The following is a 25004-nucleotide window of genomic DNA, read 5'->3' as shown; positions in this document are numbered from 1 at the left end:
TTGAAAATGTCCTGAGAAGAGCGACTAAACTTATTCCTGGATTCAAGGATTTTTCATACTCTGACAGACTGTAAATTCTGCGCCTTCCAACGCTAAAATACCGAAGGCTATGATCAATGTATTTCAGATTATTGTAACGTAATATAGTGGTTTACTATACATAGCACTATATTACGTTACAATTATCTACATTTTTTCGACGAGATAGTAACAGCTGTGGAATAGCTTACCCCAGTCTGTAGTAGATGCTACCTCGGTAAGACAGTTTGAAATAAAAATTGATTAACACTTCAAAGATTATATGTATCGCGTGAAATAAATCTCCTTTCCCTCCGCTATAAAGGACAACGTAAATACTTTATTACGGAAAATATTATAAGCTGCTAACTTGATCCACTTTGAAATTGCATCAGAAGTTATGTACATATATTTATATTATTATGTTATTCATTGATATGAACATAGAGGCTTAATGTCTGCATTCATTATGTATCATATCAAATAAAGACGACGGCGCTGCAGACACATTGGGTCAACAGTCGCGGATAGGCCGTGCAGCAGCTACGTTACACATCTATGGTTGCTTGTACGTGGTATCTTAAATTAATAAGTGGAGCACTCTCCTACCAAGGAGGCGTGAAATCAGCTGGCTTCTCGGAATCTATCGGCACTCATTAATAATTGATTAGTTCCGGGAAAGTTTGTTTGAATATGGCGTCTTCGAATGTAGAATACTACCAACGTCAAAAAGAATTGCAAAATGTCATTCATGAACAGTGAGTAGTGTCACGACACAATATGTAAATCTATGTACATACGAAGACAGTTTACTCCTGCAAAATGCATGTATAACTTCAACTCTGTGGACAATGATTTAAGTTTCTGTTCTGCTTTAGGCTACGTGCTCGAACATGTACCACTGTACTGTACAGGGTTGGGAACATCATATGAGTTGAGAGGATGCACTGGAATCAAGCAATCGTTTACTGAAAAATTCTATACCGCGACACATTTTTGCATAACTGCTTTCTAGTTTAACTTACCACAATCTTCACTATGATGAAGGAGGTCGATATTAATGTGTTTAGATGTAGCTGATACATATTATTTGGATAAATGGCTATGCAAATAAAGCAAAACAGCATTTTAGCTTCATCGGATGGGACTCCAAAGTGGTGGATAATTTTAGTAGAGATGTTATTCTGTCATTTGATCAAGGTTTTGGACATCTCCTGCAAGTTTGATCGTTTATTTTGATGTTCTCTTATGTGTTGCTTTAGTCTGACTATCTAGCCTCAATTTTATTTTTGTCTTGGTTTTGGTTGACTCTGACCAACACAAAAATGAAATTGTGGATATATGGTCAGAAACATTTGGACTAGCATTACCCAAGAACATCCGAAACATGTTCAATTGGTGACAAATCAGTTGATGACCAATCTAACACCTGTACATCATTCTGCTGCAAGAAAGCTCTATTGAGATGATTGGTGTGTGCTGGGGCATTATCATGCTTGAAACTGGTGCCAACACAACTTTGTCTTAAGAATCAGTGTCTTTAGTATGGTAGAACCACTGATCTTGAAATTTTTTCTCATTATCGAATGCCAGGTAAATAGCCATGTCCCTCAATTATATGATATGATTTCTCCCACAATTACCACCTTAACCCATCACACTTCTGTCTACAAAGTGGTTCTGTTCTGCAATGCGGCAATTTGCAAAATGGAACATTGCTCCATGGTTGTAAGGCCCAAGGATGCTGAAGTCGGGTTCAGGTATGATGATTATTATGGTAATGTAACAAAAAAATTGGATCAAGATGAGGGACACCACTCTTTTTATTGATAAACTTTCACAAGGTGCCAAAACTAAATGCTTGTCATAATTAGTGTGGTTACCAATTGATTATGAAAGTGTATTAGCCACATGTGAGGCTAACCCTAGCAGTTGTTTTGCAGGGTCAGCTGCTTATGAGATAGTTGAATTTGACAAGGTGTGATTTGCCAAACATCCTTTTTGTTGAGTGTTTGTATTAAATCTACTAATACATACATTTGAAGTCACTGACTGCTGATTGTACCTACTGATAAGTTACAGGTCATTTTGTGCTTTTTTTCTTTCTTCAGTGAAAATAAGAGAGCCAATCTGGAACAACAGCTGAAAGTTCTTGCCAAGACAGACAATAGACTGTAAGTATAAAACACAAGAAATTTTAGTTTCTATACAGAATTAATCTAACCAATAACAATTTAGCATTCGTCTTTGTTGATTTCAAATGTCTTTAGATTTAATCATAAATGAGTTGTAGAAGTGAATTATTCAAATGCCAGTTTTAAATTTGGAACCAGTAATCATCATTTTTCTTCTGTGGACAACTTATGATATTGAGAATGCATACTTCTTTTAGGACACAACTTATAGTTGTATTTCTTAGAACTTGCAATATATTAACTAAGTGCAGATTTAATATTTAATATCAAACAGTGCCTCTAATCATAAGTTAATGTCCTGTCACCCATTCATTTTCCTGAAGAACATATGATATTGTTATTTGGTGTACAGCATTATCAGCCTGATGAATTGATGAACTGTCCGAATTATTTAAATTATCGCAAATCACAGATAAAATATGCCAAAATAATTCACATTTTCTTATGAACCAAGTGGCACATACAATTCACTGATTTGTAATAAAATGTCAACAGATCAGGTGCATTATGAAGGCTTGTAAAATATAACATACTCTTTAAAATTACAAAAAGATATAAATGATGACATTTTTATGCTGTCAGTACCAGTAACTATTATTGATTTGATCTTTTCCATTAAAACCATTATGTAAGGTAAATATCATTGTACACTAACATTATAATCATGACCCTTATACTGAGGATGAAAGTAAAACCAGTAGTTGTATTGTTTGTAGATCTGGTAAGTATCTTACTGAAACCATTGTGTAAGGTACATCTCGGTGTACACTAACGTTATGATCATGACCCCGAGGTTGAAAGTAATACCGGTAGTTGTATTGTTTGTAGATCTAGTAAATACCTCACCTACCTTTTTTACATAACTTGTGGTGAACCTGTTTACCTCAGATATATCTGCTAATATAAATGCATTAAAATACAATTGATACAATTAAAACAATAGCCAAATTCATTGTCAAAAGGCTTCAAAACACAACAAATACTTGTGAATATTACATATATGTATATATGCATGATATTTGTTTAATCATTAATACATACATTTATTTCAAGGTGTTAAATGAGAATTGCCATGGTAAAAGTGTGGTGGGTTTTAAAATTTGTTTACTTGGTGTTTTGGGTTTAAAATTTTCATTTTTACATACCATTTTTTAAGCAAAAAATTGAAATTAATCTTTAATTAAGAAGGTGTGGTTACAATGACCACACTTATGTTAGGGTGTGGTAGTATGGTATATACCTAAGAACTGTTTTGGTATTTGTAGTTTCCCAGACTTTACCGATTGAAGGTGTTTGCCAATTTCCCATTTCACATTTAAACTTCTCACAAACAGAATGCAGAAGATTTGATTATACTTAAAATTTGTTAACTTGTACTTTGTAAACATATTCATTGAAGCTATCAGAGTTTATTTATGTAAGTGTTAAAAATTGTAATCGTAGAATAGAAAATTGTCAGTAATTTTAATTTCTTTTATATCTTAATATAATATTCAAGTATGAGGATTGTTTAAAAATGTATATAATGTTATACTGAGTATTACAACAAACAGTTTCTTTGGAAAGGCATGCACAAATGGGCAAGGTTTCCTTAAGTGTTTTCTCCAGGATTGGGTAGGGTGGGGATTAGTGGTGATATATAGCCAAAGTTTCCAAGGTAGGGGTCAGTTGTTTGCCCTGGAGGAAACACTGTTAAACACCAATGAGTATTATGTGATACATTGCTGGTACCTACTGTGTATATTTTAACATTGTGTTGATTGTTGTGCTGCTCCAGGGCTGTGGTAGCTGTGTAAGTGACACACACAACTCCACTTGTATATCTTATATGTTGAGAAACCTGCACAATACTTTTGTCCTGCGTTACACCTTGTCTGGTATTAGTCATCCTCTATTTTCTGGCATCTACTTTTACATTTGATGTTCAAAAATGTTCAGTTCAGTGCTGTTGTTTAGGATAAAGTTTATGTAAACTTTAAAAAAAAAAAATTAAACAAGTAATTATAATGTAAGCATTTTGGACAAGTGGAGTAATTGCAAGAAATAAATTTATCATTTAATGTTCTTATGTGCAATCTACTTAGCCAGTTCTTGGTGTCACAGAGTTAGATATGTTGTTTTCTGAACCACTTCAGTTTAGTTTTCATTTCACTTGCATCAAGTTTTACATGAATTTTTATTGTTTGACTGTAGTTGTGATTACACCATAGTATTCATCTAAAACTCCATAAACTGAAATATGTTGATGAATATAAAAAGCTTATACAAAAAGTAATGGGTATCTCAATAAATGTATCAATACCTTCTGAAAACATCATTCAGAATATGTATATTGAAGTTATTTGGCTTAAACTTGATTTAGATGAAGCACACTTTTGATATATTATTATAACATATGTAACAATCAACTTTACAATAAATTTCAATAAAACTGTAAAAATAGTTCAATTTGTGTCAGTGTCATTGTATTTTAGTGAAAAGATCCTTTTCAATGCATGGTAATTTTTACGTTAATCATGAAAGTATTCTGCAGAATACAAGCAGTTTACAGTTACTCTTGTAATTTATTTTGTCAATTTAATTTACCAGTGCAAAGTTGAGAGCAGCAAAGTTGAAGAGTTATTGGAAAAAAATTTGTGATGACAGCAAGAGAGCCCAGGAACGAAATGACCGCATTGTTCAGGAATTTGAGAGAATTGACACTTTCCTTGCAGCATCCACTGCCAGAACAGAGAAACTTCGTCTACTAAAGGTACAGGCATGGTTTACATTGTAAGAGGTTTGGCTAAAATCCAAATGTGTCCCAGATTCAAAGTATGATGGATAAGAAACACAAAATTGTAGCTGCCTAATTATATCTGTATTGATATAAATGTGTGTGTTTTACAGCGACAGTATGAAGAGTACATAGAGAAAACATATCCACTATGGATGGAACAGGTGTTACATCACAGACAACAGCCCCAGCATTCCCCGTCCCACATCCCACTTCCTCAGAGTTCATCTGGACTTCCCCAACATAACCCACAGGGACAACCCAGCTACCCTCATGATCACTCTCCTCAGTCCGGGATGCGACAACCTCCTGTGGAACCTCCTCGTGGGTACAAAGATATTTCCACTCCAGCCAGAAGTACCTATGATCAGAGGGATGAGGCACCAGAGGAGAGAGATTCTTATGGTCATGTAATCACATCCACACCTTTCAGGGGAGATAGTCAGTATACCCAGGTAGGTCTCCATGGATTCAAAAAATGAAAATTACTGTTAAGTGATAGCTGCCATTTATTATTAGGACCCTGTATGAAAGGTCAAGGTCACTGTTATCACGAATAAAAAAAAAATCAGATTGTTGAATGTATTTGATGGTATGGTTTTTATATGCCCGTTGTATGACAGGAGGTATTATGGTATGGTGTTGTCTGTCCGTCCGTTCTACTGTACGTCTGTCCGTCGTAACTTTCCTTGTCCGGGATATAAATTTGTGAGTCCTTTGTCTATTGTCACCATACTTTGTACACATATATATCTCAAGGTGACATAGTGTTGTGTATAAAAATTGGCCACTTAGCATGCATAGTTTCTGAGTTATTCCCTCTTATTGGATTTTTCGTAAACTTCCCTTGTCTGGGCCATATTTTAGTGACTCCTTGCTCTCTGGTCACCATAATTTGTAACCCTGTATGTCTAGAGATGCCGGAGTGATGGGTATAAAAATTGCCCGCCTCGCATGCATAGTTTCCAAGTTATTCCCCCTTAGTTGATTTTTCGTACACTTCCCTTGTTAGTATATAGTGTATGTAAATCAAAAGTTCACATACTATATTAGCAAATGGTGGTATGACATGCTAAAACTTCCCCAAATGATATTCAGATTATTCCAAGACAACTTAGTTATCCAGTCAAATACTGCTTCTCCATCAAAGACTGGCGATGGGTGTATATCGTGCCTCAATTAGGCCCTTGTTTTTTTGTTTTTGTGTTTTGGTAACTATCTTCCTTGACTTTTGTGGCAGAATGTACTTAAGGTCTTGCCAGTAATCTGTCAGTGTGGGGTGTGTATGTCTAAAGGTAGAGAGGGTAGGGAAGGTTTTCCAGCCATATAGCAGAGACCTTGTTGACCTGTAAATGAATAATAATAGATTAACAATTTGTAAGATATATGGAGGATTATAAAATGTGTGTTATTTAATTTTTAATTTGATATATTTAATGCCTAAATCATTGTTTTTATTTGTTTTAGAAGCCAAAAACATCCTCCATCTATGCCAATATATCACAGGTGATGCAAGATCCAATGGATGAGGAGACACAAAAACAACAGAGTCAGTCTAGGGCTACCCAGCAGCAGGCCACACATGTACCTGCTGAAAAGGAGGCTGCAGCACAGCAGCACAGACTGCACGAACAGATTGCTGATGTTAGTCTCAGCGATGACATTGTAGAAGAAGTGGTACAGCATCCCCAACCCATACAAAGTGTGCGGATAGGACAACAAGTCCATAAACCAGTGCCAGAATCTCCAGGTAAGGCCATCACCTAGTCCACTAATGAGTTTAAGGATTTTCATGTTGGATAAACTCATACATAAACTAAAGATATGGATTAACATTATGCCAACCAGTTTCAAAATCTTTAGAAGTAAGATGACTTGTCCACAATTTTGTATAAGAAAATCCAGTTAGGGCCACCTGTCCACAAACCTGTATCAGAATATCCAGTTAGGGCCACCTGTCCACAAACCTGTATCAGAATATCCAGTTAGGGCCACCTGTCCACAAACCTGTATCAGAATATCCAGTTAGGGCCACCTGTCCACAAACCTGTATCAGAATATCCAGTTAGGGCCACCTGTCCACAAACCTGTATCAGAATATCCAGTTAGGGCCACCTGTCCACAAACCTGTATCAGAATATCCAGTTAGGGCCACCTGTCCACAAACCTGTATCAGAATATCCAGTTAGGGCCACCTGTCCACAAACCTGTATCAGAATATCCAGTTAGGGCCACCTGTCCACAAACCTGTATCAGAATATCCAGTTAGGGCCACCTGTCCACAAACCTGTATCAGAATATCCAGTTAGGGCCACCTGTCCACAAACCTGTATCAGAATATCCAGTTAGGGCCACCTGTCCACAAACCTGTATCAGAATATCCAGTTAGGGCCACCTGTCCACAAACCTGTATAAGAATATCCAGTTAGGGCCACCTGTCCACAAACCTGTATCAGAATATCCAGTTAGGGCCACCTGTCCACAAACCTGTATCAGAATATCCAGTTAGGGCCACCTGTCCACAAACCTGTATCAGAATATCCAGTTAGGGCCACCTGTCCACAAACCTGTATCAGAATATCCAGTTAGGGCCACCTGTCCACAAACCTGTATCAGAATATCCAGTTAGGGCCACCTGTCCACAAACGTGTATCAGAAAATCCAGTTAGGGCCACCTGTCCACAAACCTGTATCAGAATATCCAGTTAGGGCCACCTGTCCACAAACCTGTATCAGAATATCCAGTTAGGGCCACCTGTCCACAAACCTGTATCAGAATATCCAGTTAGGGCCACCTGTCCACAAACCTGTATCAGAATATCCAGTTAGGGCCACCTGTCCACAAACCTGTATCAGAATATCCAGTTAGGGCCACCTGTCCACAAACCTGTATCAGAATATCCAGTTAGGGCCACCTGTCCACAAACGTGTATCAGAAAATCCAGTTAGGGCCACCTGTCCACAAACCTGTATCAGAATATCCAGTTAGGGCCACCTGTCCACAAACCTGTATCAGAATATCCAGTTAGGGCCACCTGTCCACAAACCTGTATCAGAATATCCAGTTAGGGCCACCTGTCCACAAACCTGTATCAGAATATCCAGTTAGGGCCACCTGTCCACAAACGTGTATCAGAAAATCCAGTTAGGGCCACCTGTCCACAAACCTGTATCAGAATATCCAGTTAGGGCCACCTGTCCACAAACCTGTATCAGAATATCCAGTTAGGGCCACCTGTCCACAAACCTGTATCAGAATATCCAGTTAGGGCCACCTGTCCACAAACCTGTATCAGAATATCCAGTTAGGGCCACCTGTCCACAAACCTGTATCAGAATATCCAGTTAGGGCCACCTGTCCACAAACCTGTATCAGAATATCCAGTTAGGGCCACCTGTCCACAAACGTGTATCAGAAAATCCAGTTAGGGCCACCTGTCCACAAACCTGTATCAGAATATCCAGTTAGGGCCACCTGTCCACAAACCTGTATCAGAATATCCAGTTAGGGCCACCTGTCCACAAACCTGTATCAGAATATCCAGTTAGGGCCACCTGTCCACAAACCTGTATCAGAATATCCAGTTAGGGCCACCTGTCCACAAACCTGTATCAGAATATCCAGTTAGGGCCACCTGTCCACAAACCTGTATCAGAATATCCAGTTAGGGCCACCTGTCCACAAACCTGTATCAGAATATCCAGTTAGGGCCACCTGTCCACAAACCTGTATCAGAATATCCAGTTAGGGCCACCTGTCCACAAACCTGTATCAGAATATCCAGTTAGGGCCACCTGTCCACAAACCTGTATCAGAATATCCAGTTAGGGCCACCTGTCCACAAACCTGTATCAGAATATCCAGTTAGGGCCACCTGTCCACAAACCTGTATCAGAATATCCAGTTAGGGCCACCTGTCCACAAACCTGTATCAGAATATCCAGTTAGGGCCACCTGTCCACAAACGTGTATCAGAAAATCCAGTTAGGGCCACCTGTCCACAAACCTGTATCAGAATATCCAGTTAGGGCCACCTGTCCACAAACCTGTATCAGAAAATCCAGTTAGGGCCACCTGTCCACAAACGTGTATCAGAAAATCCAGTTAGGGCCACCTGTCCACAAACCTGTATCAGAATATCCAGTTAGGGCCACCTGTCCACAAACCTGTATCAGAATATCCAGTTAGGGCCACCTGTCCACAAACGTGTATCAGAAAATCCAGTTAGGGCCACCTGTCCACAAACCTGTATCAGAATATCCAGTTAGGGCCACCTGTCCACAAACCTGTATCAGAAAATCCAATTAGGGCCACCTGTCCACAAACGTGTATCAGAATATCCAGTTAGGGCCACCTGTCCACAAACTTGTATCAGAATATCCAGTTAGGGCCACCTGTCCACAAACCTGTATCAGAATATCCAGTTAGGGCCACCTGTCCACAAACCTGTATCAGAATATCCAGTTAGGGCCACCTGTCCACAAACCTGTATCAGAAAATCCAGTTAGGGCCACCTGTCCACAAACCTGTATCAGAATATCCAGTTAGGGACACCTGTCCTCAAACGTGTATCAGAATATCCAGTTAGGGCCACCTGTCCACAAACCTGTATTAGAAAATCCAGTTAGGGCCACATGCCCAGAAATTGTAATCAGAATATTTAGTAAGGCCTACGTTTCACAAACTAGTATGAGAATCTCCAGTTAGGTCAACCAGTCCACAAACTAATGCAGGTTGCAGGAAACAGTTAAATTGCATTTTTCTTGAAATTATTTGTCATGTTTGAGATATACAGGTATAGCAGATTGGTTATGAAAAATACATCATTACATGTATATATATTTATAAACTACATAACAATTACATTAACAGCAGAGAGATGAAATTTGTGTAAAAAAAAATTTCCTCTGATTTCTGACATTTGATTGTCATGGTTACCTACTGAAAAAATGCTAAAAATGCAAAAATACTGCTAATTCCAACCTAACACTACAACTTTCTAGAAGAAATTTAATTCTTAACACCTGTCTTACAATCAACAACACTGTCATGGTAACAAAGTACTTACATCTCAGCAAATTCCAACTCGGAAATTCTTTATAACATGACCACATGTAAACACTTTGAAAATTTCACTTCCTGTAAAGCTAGTTTTTGGTGCGTAGACACAGATTCGAGACTGCCCAAATAGTATTCTCCAACACAAAGCTAAAATATTATCCTGAAAAAAATGAAACCCCACATTGTCCACTTTAACATGACAAGACCAATTTTAGCAAGGATTTTTTTTTCATTTTTAAATTAAAACCTTTATAATGGGGTAATCTAATGAGCAAAAAAATCACCCATGGCCACACCGAGAAACTGTGTACTGCTACCATCAATCTTTATTAAGATCAACGGTTTTGTAATGTTACAATCTTTATTAAGATCAACAGTTTTGTAATGTTACAATCTTTATTAAGATTAACGGTTTTGTAATGTTACAATCTTTATTAAGATCAACGATTGTTGAGATGACTTTTCTGTCCTACAGATGTGTCGCAATCCTTGTCAGGACCAATGGAGCCAAACCCAGTCGATGAAGGTGGTGATGATGAAGTCAGTGATTTTGGAGATGATGATTTGCCTTTAAGTACAAGTCAGACAGGACCAGATCCATCTAAAAAGTTAGTCACTCAGGAGCAGGTGTCTCTTCCCAGTTCTCCTGATGCCACACCTCGAGATCCTCCTATACAAACAGCTGTTACTGAAGGGGATAGCTCTAGGTTTGTAACACTGCTCCTCCCATAGGTAGTACAGGCTATCATTTATTTTTTGGTTGTAAACAGCAAACATTGTGATATAATCTATAGATGGTGCTGATATCTCGTTGGTATTTACAGTCCTGCTACGCCTTCTCCTGATCTGCATTTGGATGGACTGATTCGGCTGATGAACCATGTCCAGGCGGACTTTCCCGAGGCTTTATCTCTAGAAGGGTACTACCGATCTCATCGGCCATCAGCCTCAGATCGGCGGGATATTATGCAGTAAGTTGTCATACACTACCAATATAATGGTTTAGATGGTATCGGGTAATAAGCCCACATATGCCAATGATTGTCCAGTAAAATTGCATCACATACTATTTCATTGTCTCCCTCCCCCTTTCTTTGATTCAAGTTTAATGCACTGCGTTCTGGGGTTTATTGTAGGATAATTATTTTACATTGCTTTCATACTTTTGATATTTGTAAATTAATTTCTGAGCCTTACTTACATGCTTTATTCCAAAATTTAGCAAAGCCAACAAGGGGATCCCACTCTACGACCAGGATGCTGAGAAGGTCAGTATGGTGCTATTGGAACAGCTCCCCCTAGTGGTGAGGAATGTGTCCCCTAAGGGCTTCCTACCGGACACTGTCCTTACTGGCAACATAGACAGCATCACAGAAACAAAGATCAGGTATGATATGGTAGGGATAGACATGTGACATACAGGAAGCATACTCTCAGTTGTTATATGTATTTTATAATAATTTATTGCTGTCAGTGAGGAGGAGTTCACCTTCCAAGTCTGCAATAATGAGAGACAAAAGGATTCCATAATGTTTGTGATCCTCGATTAAAAGTCACTTGGAAATACAATAGAAATAATTAAATGTTGCCATTTACAATCACTTGGATTTATAATTCAGAATCAACACTGACACAGTGTTTTGTTTCTAGCTTAATTTTGTTCACAACAAATTTTGTATTATCTGTAGAATGGCCTTACCAGAATCTGCCCAGCCCCTATGGGACTGTTTGTTTGATCATCTTGGTCACTTAGTGCGCAACAAAGTCATGGTAACTAAGGAAGTGGCTGCTGTGTTCGTTCCTAGTCTGGTGACTAATTCCTCCCCATACCAGGACAAGGTAATCTAATGGACACAAGTCTATTTTGCAGAAGAGATGACTAGAGATTCCATCAGTAGTCAGTAAATATTTAGCTGTGATAAATTCTGATATCATTATGGACAATATCCTTTAATACTTTTTGAAGTATTGCTTTGTCCACAGCGATAACAGAAAAGAAATACTAAAGAAGAGTCCACTATGTTGTTGTTTATATGGATATATATTCCTGTAAATCAAAACGAATATTATGTAATGTTCTGCTCTTCGACTTTTTCTATGTTCTCTAGGCATACAATCTCTTGATCCGCCTCCTTGAGAAGTTTGATGAGGACAGGCAGGCAGAGGGTGATGGAATGACTCCTCGGGATACCATGGATAGCATGCGAAGCAGTCTTGGTGGAGGTGAGAGGGGTAGTGGGATAAATGTTTTTTGTGAATAGAGGTGAGAATATTGTTGGGATATGATAGTGAGTCTTGGTAGAGGCAAAATGGTGGGGTAATAATGGTGACAGTGTGGGTCACAGAGAATGGTTAATAAGGTGAAAGAATAGCAAGTAAAATGAGAATATTGTGGGACAAGGAAATGGAGAGGCTAGGTAGAGATGTTGTGGGGTAGTGAGATTTAGAGGCTAGGTAGAGATGTTGTGGGGTAGTGAGATTTAGAGGCTAGGTAGAGATGAGAAGGTTGTGGGGGTAGTGAGATTTAGAGGCTAGGTAGAGATGAGAAGGTTGTGGGGTAGTGAGATTTAGAGGCTAGGTAGAGATGAGAAGGTTGTGGGGTAGTGAGATTTAGAGGCTAGGTAGAGATGAGAAGGTTGTGGGGTAGTGAGATTTAGAGGCTAGGTAGAGATGAGAAGGTTGTGGGGTAGTGAGATTTAGAGGCTAGGTAGAGATGAGAAGGTTGTGGGGTAGTAAGATTTAGAGGCTAGGTAGAGATTAGAAGGTTGTGGGGAAGTGAGATTTAGAGGCTAGGTAGAGATGAGAAGGTTGTGGGGTAGTGAGATTTAGAGGCTAGGTAGAGATGAGAAGGTTGTGGGGTAGTGAGATTTAGAGGCTAGGTAGAGATGAGAAGGTTGTGGGGTAGTGAGATTTAGAGGCTAGGTAGAGATGAGAAGGTTGTGGGGTAGTGAGATTTAGAGGCTAGGTAGAGATGAGAAGGTTGTGGGGTAGTGAGATTTAGAGGCTAGGTAGAGATTAGAAGGTTGTGGGGAAGTGAGATTTAGAGGCTAGGTAGAGATGAGAAGGTTGTGGGGAAGTGAGATTTAGAGGCTAGGTAGAGATGAGAAGATTGTAATTACAGTCATGTTACACTGGAATTTTTGTCTGATTATCACTGATTGTTACAATGTAAGTACCTACTGACGTGTGAGTTTCTAATGACATTTCGTTTTAGTGACACCTGATTATACAGAGGTTGTATTCTTTGTTTAAAATGAAAATTTCTTGCTTTACATTCGTATCCAGCTATTGTGAATTGTGTTTCAGTTATAATTGGTCCTGAGGGCAAAGTCCAAGGTAACATGTTCAGACCAATGTGTCTGGTTTGTATGTCTTGTAGCACGCTTAGCTGTCCAGCTGCTGTCTTGTCCAGTTATATGTATATCTCATCAGCCAGATAAGCGGACACAATCTCGTAAAGTTTGGAGTAATAATACTGTGAGATTAATATCATGTTTATGACATGTCAAGCTTCTACAGACTGATCCTGTTTTAACACTGTCATCATTGCCATCATAGGCACCAAAGCTGGTAACCTGTTCCTGAAACATCCACAGAAATCCATTGCACTGGGCACCACAATTTGTTTTCCTGTCATCTGCTGTACATTACTGATAAGTCAGTCAACCAAAGTTTAACAAAAATCTGCTAATCCACCCCAGACCTGTTAGTGACTTGGTCAGTTAGTCCTCCCCAGACCTGTTAATGATTTGGTCATTTAATCCACCCCAGACCTGTGAGAGATTTGGTCAGTTAGTCCACCCCAGACCTGTTAATGATTTGGTCATTTAATCCACCCCAGACCTGTTAGAGATTTGGTCAGTTAGTCCAACCCAGACCTGTTAGAGATTTGGTCAGTTAGTCCTCCCCAGATCTGTTAGAGATTTGGTCATTTAGTCCACCCCAGACCTGTTAATGATTTGGTCAGTTAGTCCACCTCAGACCTGTGAGAGATTTGGTCAGTTAGTCCACCCTAGACCTGTTAATGATTTTGTTATTTAATCCACCCCAGACCTGTTAGAGATTTGTTAAGTTAGTTCACCCCAGACCTGTTAGAGATTTGGTCAGTAAGTCCACCCCAGACCTGTTAGAGATTTGATCATTTAGTCCACCCCAGACCTGTTAATGATTTGGTCAGTTAGTTCACCCCAGACCTTTTAGAGATTTGGTCAGTAAGTCCACCCCAGACCTGTTAATGACTTGGTCAGTTAGTCCACCCCAGACCTGTAAATGATTTGGTCAGTTAGTCCACCCCAGACCTGTTAATGATTTGATGAATGGAAAGTTTTTAATTCTGTTTAAGAAGTCTTCAGATGAACCAACTATCACCATTTTGGATTTAAGCACTGTAGCAAGCTGTTCATTTTGTGGAATTTCATTTTGGTTGTTGATAAACTAACAAAGTTCCATTTCAGACATTTCTATATGATGACACTGTCCAGAATGTTGATGACACTTGTTGGAGTGTTGAGAATCTTGTATCTGTACATGTTACTGTGGAAAGCCTGTTATTGTTATCAGTAATTTGTTTAGACAATCAAGTTCATACCTGTTTTAACCAGACTTATACAGGGTATCTTTCTGTCTAGCTGTTTTCTTTCTAAGGCCAGACCACAATATATACAGCCATTACTGGTAACAACATGTTTACAAGGCATAAGAAATTAAAGGTTCTTATTATTATCTATGCTATCAGCTTACATATTGGTTGGGAAAGAACTTAATAAGATCTGTTGTTATCTATCAATCGCTAGACTAGTAAATGTAGAACTGCCTAGAGTATAGCTACAATCTTCTATACATACATGTATTACTAATGTACAAATTAACTTCAGCTGTTGACAAGGTTAAATTTTGTAAATAAGGGTATAGAAATAAACAACAAAACATGTGAGACTATATGATAAAGAGACCATGTTTTAAATGAATTTTACTATGATGTTTGTTTTAATGTTTACATCGTCATGCAGGTGAGAACCACACATTTTCGGTGTTAGATCTCATTACTGTCCTGTCATGACACTAAGTTTTTGTCAAATGTTTTACTTATTTCTGCAGTACTGTTTCAATGTTAATTGATGATTCTCATTCTTATTTGAACCATTGAAACCAAAGTGTTCTTATTTCTTTTTTTGATTAAAAACAATAGAAATGCATGTCTACCATCTATATACTGTTTCACAAAGACGTCTGTTTCTGATAGTTGTATATATATATATATACTTCTGTAAAATAGATTTGTATACTTTTTTTTATTTCTCTATGCATGCTTTCTATAACATATATCAAACAATATATTTTAAAACTTTTTTGTTTCAATTAGTACATTTAGGAAGATATTACAATTTTTTATAGTGTTCCTACTTCCTCAACCTTATTTTATCATGAAGTGTGATCTGTCAAAATAGAACTGCATATGGGTCAAAGTTCATACCTACAAAGGTGATTACAAGACACAGGTGATGAATTTGCCAGTTTTCAGATAATACATGTATCTATTTAGACAGGTTACATTCTAACACCAATCATGTGTATTTTTGTCCGTTTTATTTTCAGTTCTTTTTTTGTGTTATTCACCTTCATTTTGCTATCTAAACACACAGTCCCACCACTCAAGTTTGGCAGTTTAGTGGATAAACAATTTGGTAGCGATGATGAGTCCACCACCATGTTCACCCCGAGCGTCCCCACAGATGCCCCTAAGGTGCCCCTGAATGGTATGTCATTTAGTTATGTGTGCATGGAAAAACAAATATCTCAGATATTTCCTAACATATACTGCATTATTTACTGAAAGGATTGTCTAGATAAAGAGGCAGATTAACACTGATTGTATCCTGGTTTGTATTTTGTGTTTTAGGTACTGATATTTGATATAGAATAATCCCTTGTGTAGGTGTCCCCCTAATGTACCTTTACTGAAACAGGATAATCCCTTGTGTATGTGATCCCCCTAATGTACCTTTACTGAAACAGGATAATCCCTTGTGTATGTGATATCCTAATGTACCTTTAGTGACAGGTATTCTTAACCTATTTTTGAAACAAGTTGGATGTTTCATGTCATGTCTGGCTAACTTTTCCCATCAGTACATGATTCTGCATTTGTTAAAACATGTCTACTGCCTGATTAAAATGCGCTGGTGATTTTAGTCAAACCATATACTGAATATATTATCACCATATACTGAATATATTATCACCATATACTGAATATATTATCACCATATACTGAATATATTATCACTATATAGTGAATATATTATCACCATATACTGAATATATTATCACCATATATTGGATATATTATCACCATATATTGGATATATTATCACCATATATTGGATATGTTATCACCATATACTGAATATATTATCACCATATATTGGATATATTATCACCATATAGTGAATATATTATCACCATATAGTGAATATATTATCACCATATAGTGAATATATTATCACCATATAGTGAATATATTATCACCATATATTGGATATATTATCACCATAAAGTGAATATATTATCACCATATATTGGATATATTATCACCATATATTGGATATATTATCACCATATATTGGATATATTATCACCATATAGTGAATATATTATCACCATATAGTGAATATATTATCACCATATACTGAATATATTATCACTATATACTGAATATATTATCACCATATATTGGATATATTATCACCATATAGTGAATATATTATCACCATATATTGGATATATTATCACCATATATTGGATATATTATCACCATATATTGGATATATTATCACCATATAGTGAATATATTATCACCATATATTGAATATATTATCACCATATACTGAATATATTATCACCATATACTGAATATATTATCACCATATATTGGATATATTATCACCATATACTGAATATATTATCACCATATACTGAATATATTATCACCATATACTGAATATATTATCACCATATACTGAATATATTATCACCATATACTGAATATATTATCACCATATACTGAATATATTATCACCATATACTGAATATATTATCACCATAAAGTGAATATATTATCACCATATATTGGATATATTATCACCATATATTGGATATATTATCACCATATAGTGGATATATTATCACCATATAGTGAATATATTATCACTATATACTGAATATATTATCACCATATAGTGAATATATTATCACCATATATTGGATATATTATCACCATATATTGGATATATTATCACCATATAGTGAATATATTATCACCATATATTGGATATATTATCCGAGAAGCACTTCCTTCTTATAACATCAACAAATGATGATATAGTTTCTAGAATCATACTCATAATGTACTATATGTCTACACAAAATTTGATATATTAATGTCGTTGGTCTACACAGAATTTGATATATTAATGTTGTTGGTCTACACAAAATTTGATATATTAATGTTGTTGGTATACACAAAATTTGATACATTAATGTCGTTGGTCTACACAGAATTTGATACATTAATGTCGTTGGTCTACACAGAATTTGATATATTAATGTAGTTGGTCTACACAGAATTTGATATATTAATGTCGTTGGTCTACACAGAATTTGATATATTAATGTCGTTGGTCTACACAGAATTTGATATATTAATGTCGTTGGTCTACACAGAATTTGATATATTAATGTCGTTGGTCTACACAGAATTTGATATATTAATGTCGTTGGTCTACACAGAATTTGATATATTAATGTAGTTGGTCTACACAGAATTTGATATATTAATGTTGTTGGTCTACACAGAATTTGATATATTAATGTCGTTGGTCTACTCAGAATTTGATATATTAATGTCGTTGGTCTACACAGAATTTGATATATTAATGTAGTTGGTCTACACAGAATTTGATATATTAATGTAGTTGGTCTACACAGAATTTGATACATTAATGTCGTTGGTCTACACAGAATTTGATACATTAATGTCGTTGGTCTACACAGAATTTGATACATTAATGTCGTTGGTCTACTCAGAATTTGATACATTAATGTCGTTGGTCTACACAGAATTTGATATATTAATGTCGTTGGTCTACACAGAATTTGATACATTAATGTCGTTGGTCTACACAGAATTTGATACATTAATGTCGTTGGTCTACACAGAATTTGATACATTAATGTCGTTGGTCTACACAGAATTTGATACATTAATGTCGTTGGTCTACACAGAATTTGATACATTAATGTCGTTGGTCTACACAGAATTTGATACATTAATGTCGTTGGTCTACTCAGAATTTGATACATTAATGTCGTTGGTCTACACAGAATTTGATACATTAATGTCGTTGGTCTATACAGAATTTGATACATTAATGTCGTTGGTCTACTCAGAATTTGATATATTAATGTCGTTGGTCTACACAGAATTTGATATATTAATGTCGTTGGTCTACACAGAATTTGATATATTAATGTCGTTGGTCTACTCAGAATTTGATATATTAATGTCGTTGGTCTACACAGAATTTGATATATTAATGTCGTTGGTCTACACAGAATTTGATATATTAATGTCGTTGGTCTACACAGAATTTGATATATTAATGTCGTTGGTCTACTCAGAATTTGATATATTAATGTCGTTGGTCTACACAGAATTTGATACATTAATGTCGTTGGTCTACTCAGAATTTGATACATTAATGTCGTTGGTCTACACAGAATTTGATATATTAATGTCGTTGGTCTACACAGAATTTGATATATTAATGTCGTTGGTCTACTCAGAATTTGATATATTAATGTCGTTGGTCTACACAGAATTTGATATATTAATGTCGTTGGTCTACACAGAATTTGATATATTAATGTCGTTGGTCTACTCAGAATTTGATATATTAATGTCGTTGGTCTACACAGAATTTGATATATTAATGTCGTTGGTCTACACAGAATTTGATATATTAATGTCGTTGGTCTACACAGAATTTGATATATTAATGTCGTTGGTCTACTCAGAATTTGATATATTAATGTCGTTGGTCTACTCAGAATTTGATATATTAATGTCGTTGGTCTACACAGAATTTGATATATTAATGTCGTTGGTCTACACAGAATTTGATATATTAATGTCGTTGGTCATTGCTTGTTAATCAGATTGAAAGGATTTTATGTTTACATCTTACTACTGATAGTAATGGTCTCCATAGAATCATCACCAATGATCCATTTCATAAATTGTAATAGTAATGATTTTCAGGATAGATAAATTACGAAGGGGAAATAACTCTTGTGATGACATTTATTGAGGGACTTTGTGCAATAGGTCAAAAACCTCCTTGTTTTTAAAGAATCACAAGTCTTGTAAACTGATTTAGTTGAATGAGATGTAGCCCTGCATGCCCTACAATAGATGGCATGTCTACATAGTCCTGTTTATATATTCTCCTATCATTTATGATTGATATTCTTTTTCACTTCATTGTTATAACTCTGATATCATAGACATAAAAAAATAACCGATGAAAGCAAATTGTTGTTACCTGTGTAGGTAGTTTTCCATTTGTCTTAAACCTGTTTGTAAATATAATAATTTCATCTATACCATTAGTTATCTGTGTACTATCTTGATATTCAGATGTCTGAAAATAATGATGAAAATATTCAATATTCAAATTATTAATACAGTTTCCTTATGAGAAATAGAGTGTGTAGTATTACAGTTGTAGAAAATACTTTTATTAACACACACATTGATTGCTTTTACATTCATGTTATATATAAGGAATGAACACTTTACATATTTGATTTTAATGAACTCTTGTTGAAGAAATGCATCAGAATTGGCTGAAATTGTTATACCAAAATACTAGAGTTTTGATAGCATGTCTTGTCTATGTTTTTTCTATAGTCTCACTGTGTAGTGATTAACATACTCAGTGTATGATTATATCACAAGCCAGATCTTATTATACTGACAAAATTGCACTATGTTGTTTGTTTGAGAATGGAGGACTTCTGATTTTAGCATTTGAAATTGTTTATGCCTAAATTTATTTTCATTCTTTTTAAAAATCACTCAAAACAGGAGACAAAATAATATGATTTTAAAAACTTAATTTAGATAGGATACAATGTACCTACCCTGGAAGTCTTGTCTTTTTACATCATCTTTGGAATCAACACACATACAATGTATTAACTGGCAAAGGACTTTGTTCAACTTTTGTGTTTAGTTGTTTTCAAGTGATGAGAAAAGAATGAGGTAGACTTTTGAGGATTTATTTAAAATTTATTGAATTATCACCAAAAGTCCTAAGAAATAAAAGCAGAGAGATATATATATATATACGTTGTTGTATACAGAAACAGCAGCCTACCGAAACATGTTGTCAGGAACAATGTCATCACAAAATAGGCAACCAGCTCATGTTGATGATGAGGATACGGATGATGATGTAGAAAAACAGTTTGCGTCAGCCTTGTCTCCTCGAGACCCCCCAAGGTAGGTATCCAGTCACATGACCAGTATGTTACCTGAATGCACATCTAAAGTGTCATCAACTGTTGTAATCATTCTTGCGTGCCATGAACTCTTTCTACACTAACCTCTGCAATCTACTTTCCTGAAATTTTCAATTATCTTTTGGAATTAGGTAATTACATCATGGTTCTTTAGTGCTCACATCCTCTTCAGATCCACACATTGTTTAAATGATAAGCTCTCATTGTCCTTGACCTACAGATGATAAGCTCTTATTGCCCTGGACCTATAAATGATAAGCTCTCATTGTCATTGACCTAAAAGTAAAAAACTAACATTATCACGGATCTAAAGGTGATAAGCTCTCATTGTCCTTGACCTATAAATGATAAGCTCTCATTGTCCTTGATCTACAGATGATAAGCTCTTATTGTCCTGGGCCTATAAATGATAATCTCTCATTGTCCTTAATATATAAATGATAAGCTCTCATTGTCCTTGACCTTTAAATGATAAGCTCTCATTGTCCTTGACCTATAAATGATAGGCTCACATTGTCCTTGACCTATAGATGATAAGCTCTCATTGTCCTTGACCTATAAATAATAAGCTCTCATTGTCCTTGACCTATAAATGATAAGCTCTCATTGTCCTTGACCTATAAATGATAAGCTCTCATTGTCCTCGACCTATAAATGATAAGCTCTCATTGTCCTCGACCAATAAATGATAAGCTCTCATTGTCCTCGACCTATAAATGATAAGCTCTCATTGTCCTCGACCTATAAATGATAAGCTCTCATTGTCCTCGACCTATAAATGATAAGTTCTCATTGTCCTTGACTGATAAATGATAAGTTATCATTGTCCTTGACCTTTAGTGTTTTTTTTTCTGTTTTATCAATTATTAAAGATTGTGACAAGGTTAGGATGATCAAAATTATAAGAGGATTAATAAAAAAAGTGATCATTGGTGCCAAATTGCTGAGAATAATATTGTACTTGATCAAAATTGTTGAATAAGTTAGGATGTACACCTTGTCATTTAGACTTGTCTCATTTCTACAGTTAGTTGCTTGGCAGAATACTAACCTGACATCTGTGGCTACTTCTGATAACATGCTGATATTCAACTTTCTTTCTGCTCAACATTAAAAATCATGCTGAGCCAGAAATGTACCTTGATTGACTGTTGTGTTCTTGTATTATGTCTGACCACAAAGTCGTCAGCATGTTTAGAATAGCCAGTCGAATCACTGTATTCTAAACTGCACAGTGTGTCTTACTTTCCAGCACTATTCCACCTCCAAAAAGTTTTGCTAATCCTACTGACTCCAAACCTGACAATCAGGCGGAGCCTCTTTCTGATCTCAGTACGCCTACTCAGCCAAGTCCGGTTTATGTTCCTACTGCCATGCAGAAACAGAGGTAATGAAGTAGAAAGTTTAATATATAATTATGTGGTTTATGGGATAAGTGAGGAATTTGTCAATGACAAATATTAAGTGTATGATAATGAGAAGTGACAGATGAGGATATCTTATTAAGTATTAATAAATGATTTCTAAATATATCCTTTTAACAAATGATTTCTTCTCGGATACTCTTCCTACTTCTTACTTATTCATGAATTAATTCATCGTTTCAGCCAAACTCTTAAATAAAACTTATTTGTTGAAATGTAGCATGTATAAGGTAATGGTATTATGACACTACAAATTGTAATAACCTGGTATGAAAGTGCTGTACATGTTTTGATTATGTTTTCTGTTAGGCTGTTCTATCTTTGAAGGCAGCAGGTAAATGGGCACAAACTGTATAATGCTGTGTCATCTCAGTCATGAAATCATACATCTTCAGGATCCATTCATATCACATCACTTTTAATGTGTAGTACTTGTACAATGTGTCATTTACTGTCTGAAATGTGTGGTGCTGTGATTGTTCTTACAACGGTTATCAACTACATGTTAACTATTGTTATCATATTTATATCAAATATGTATGCTGTAGTAAAGCATTCAATATCATCATTTCCCTGTTGACAAGCTTCTGACATTGTAATGACAGACATCAATCTTAAATAGGTGACTACAATCATTGCTTGACATATGATATATAAAACCATTGGATTTACATAGATTTTAAATAGACCAGTAAACAAATTGCTTGTCCTGCCATATTTTACTGACAAAATTTTGTGAAAGAAAATAAGAATTTCAGAAATGTTGATCTTATATCAGAGGTAAATGGACCTTTGGCCTTCAGCCATCACACTTACTCCAATGTCCTGCCGAATAAGTGTAGAAAGCCAGCTTATACCCAAGTCTGGTTGACTCGTACTTAGACTACAGATGTAATTTTGTTTAGAAAAAGACACCTGTTCCTGAAATACTGACTACAGACAGGCGACTGTTGGGTTCTGAATATTCACAGTGATATTTTCTTCAAAGCTTTGAGAGAAATGTTGAAGTCTTGAATTCTGAGATATATATGATTAAAAAAACCCATAAAAATCTGTCATTTTTTTCTGCTTCCTTAAAATCGTTGCATGGTTTTTAAGAATCTGTAATTTGTGTATGATTATTTGATAGATAGAAAATTACAAATATGTTAATATATTGTTTACTCTGGGATCTGATTTCAATTAGATTGCTCTAAATCCTTTTTTTAGATTCCTTTGTCTCTGCTTTATATTAAATCCACTTGATTTTCTTTTTTATGATAAGATGTTTATACATAGTTTAAAGTGGTATTGGATTAAAGTAGATATTTACCAATTCATCGTACATTACAACCCAGATCGTGATGCTGCTGTTCTGAGAATAAGAATAAAACTACAGTCTATTCATTGTACTTCCTTGTGTTTTTGTACAGTGTGAAGTCAGCTTTGGGATCTACAGCTGGGTCATCAAAGTCTCACAGGAAAGTTGGTATGTAATCATATGTCTTGTCAGCTTCTGCCAATTCCAATCACTGATCTTGACAAGTTGACCTCTTTTTATATGCCGCCGGAGGCTGTCGTATATTGGCGTCATCTTCGTCTGTCCGTCCGTCCGTCCATTTCTTGTGAACGCATCTCCTCCTAAACTAATCATCAGATTTTCATGAAACTTGCTCAATGTCACTAATACAATGGGTAGATGTGCATGAAGGGGCGATTTTTTGGTTCGTTGATTTTTGTAAGATTTATGCCATTTTCAACTTTGTATCTGTAGCTTGCTCATAGTGGAACCTTGTGAATGTAACTCCTCCTAAACTAATGATCAGATTATCACAAAATTTGCTAAATGTCACTTCTACAATGGGTAGATGTGCTACTGAGGCAATTTTACGGTTTTTCTCGATCTTTATATTTTGTGGCAGCGGATATTGTGTCCACAGCACTCTTGTTAACATTGAAACTTTAAGCTACAAATTTTGTATTGCAGGCATTCAGTTCAGTTCTGACCTGGACACAGACACAGAACCAGAGATACCGATGGGCAGAAAAACACAAGAAGAAAAGGATGATTTCTTTGAATTTTATGAATAATAATACACACTACTAGAAACATGATAGATCATTAGATAAAGTAAGGTTTACCTTTATCTATTGTAGCTACAGTTGAGTATGAACATATCATTAGATAAAGAAGGGTTTACCTTTATCTTCTGTAGCTACAGTTGAGTATGAACATATCATTAGATAAAGAAAGGTTTACCTTTATCTACTGTAGCTACAGTTGAGTAAGAACATATCATTAGATAAAGAAAGGTTTACCTTTATCTTCTATAGCTACAGTTGAGTATGAACATATCATTAGATAAAGAAGGGTTTACCTTTATCTTCTGTAGCTACAGTTGAGTATGAACATATCATTAGATAAAGAAAGGTTTACCTTTATCTTCTGTAGCTACAGTTGAGTATGAACATATCATTAGATAAAGAAAGGTTTACCTTTATCTTCTGTAGCTACAGTTGAGTATGAACATATCATTAGATAAAGAAAGGTTTACCTTTATCTTCTGTAGCTACAGTTGAGTATGAACATATCATTAGATAAAGAAGGGTTTACCTTTATCTTCTGTAGCTACAGTTGAGTATGAACATATCATTAGATAAAGAAAGGTTTACCTTTATCTTCTGTAGCTACAGTTGAGTATGAACATATCATTAGATAAAGAAAGGTTTACCTTTATCTACTGTAGCTACAGTTGAGTATGAACATATCTAGATTTAAATACATAATATGTACATATCCTACATTAATTTATTATTCATATCAAACATTAAAAGCCAGATATTAATACTTTGTTTCTTAGTGAATTTTCCAGTCTGCCATAAGTTTAAAGCATGTACTATTTCTTTAATATTTGAAACTACCAGATATTTCAAGATGTTAAATAAAATCAAGGAATTTGATAGAT

The 25004-nt window shown here is 35.7% G+C and overlaps 1 protein-coding gene across 2 annotated transcripts; it reads left to right on the top strand.

Annotated features, from left to right (window-relative positions):
• Positions 1–711: 711 nt before the first annotated feature.
• On the top strand, positions 712–24265 carry LOC132550528 (centrosomal protein kizuna-like). Of its 2 annotated transcripts, XM_060214618.1 has the most exons (15): positions 712–776; positions 2130–2192; positions 4803–4965; positions 5103–5444; positions 6457–6739; positions 10527–10758; positions 10876–11022; positions 11274–11438; positions 11740–11890; positions 12160–12274; positions 15694–15807; positions 20477–20615; positions 21888–22022; positions 23472–23527; positions 24026–24265. In XM_060214618.1, the coding sequence occupies exons 1-15, from the start codon at positions 712–714 to the stop codon at positions 24127–24129; spliced, it is 2274 nt and encodes a 757-aa protein (XP_060070601.1). In that variant the 3' UTR covers positions 24130–24265. The 2 variants fall into 2 exon arrangements, with proteins under 2 accessions (XP_060070601.1, XP_060070602.1); XM_060214619.1 differs by lacking the exon at positions 21888–22022.
• Positions 24266–25004: the final 739 nt, after the last annotated feature.

This window comes from Ylistrum balloti, unplaced genomic scaffold (assembly GCF_031769215.1).
Source record: "Ylistrum balloti isolate Yb309-2 unplaced genomic scaffold, AGI_CSIRO_Ybal_v1 Utg370126, whole genome shotgun sequence".
In the NCBI taxonomy this organism is placed as follows: Eukaryota; Metazoa; Mollusca; class Bivalvia; order Pectinida; family Pectinidae; genus Ylistrum; species Ylistrum balloti.
This window is presented reverse-complemented; position numbering and strand designations above follow the sequence as displayed.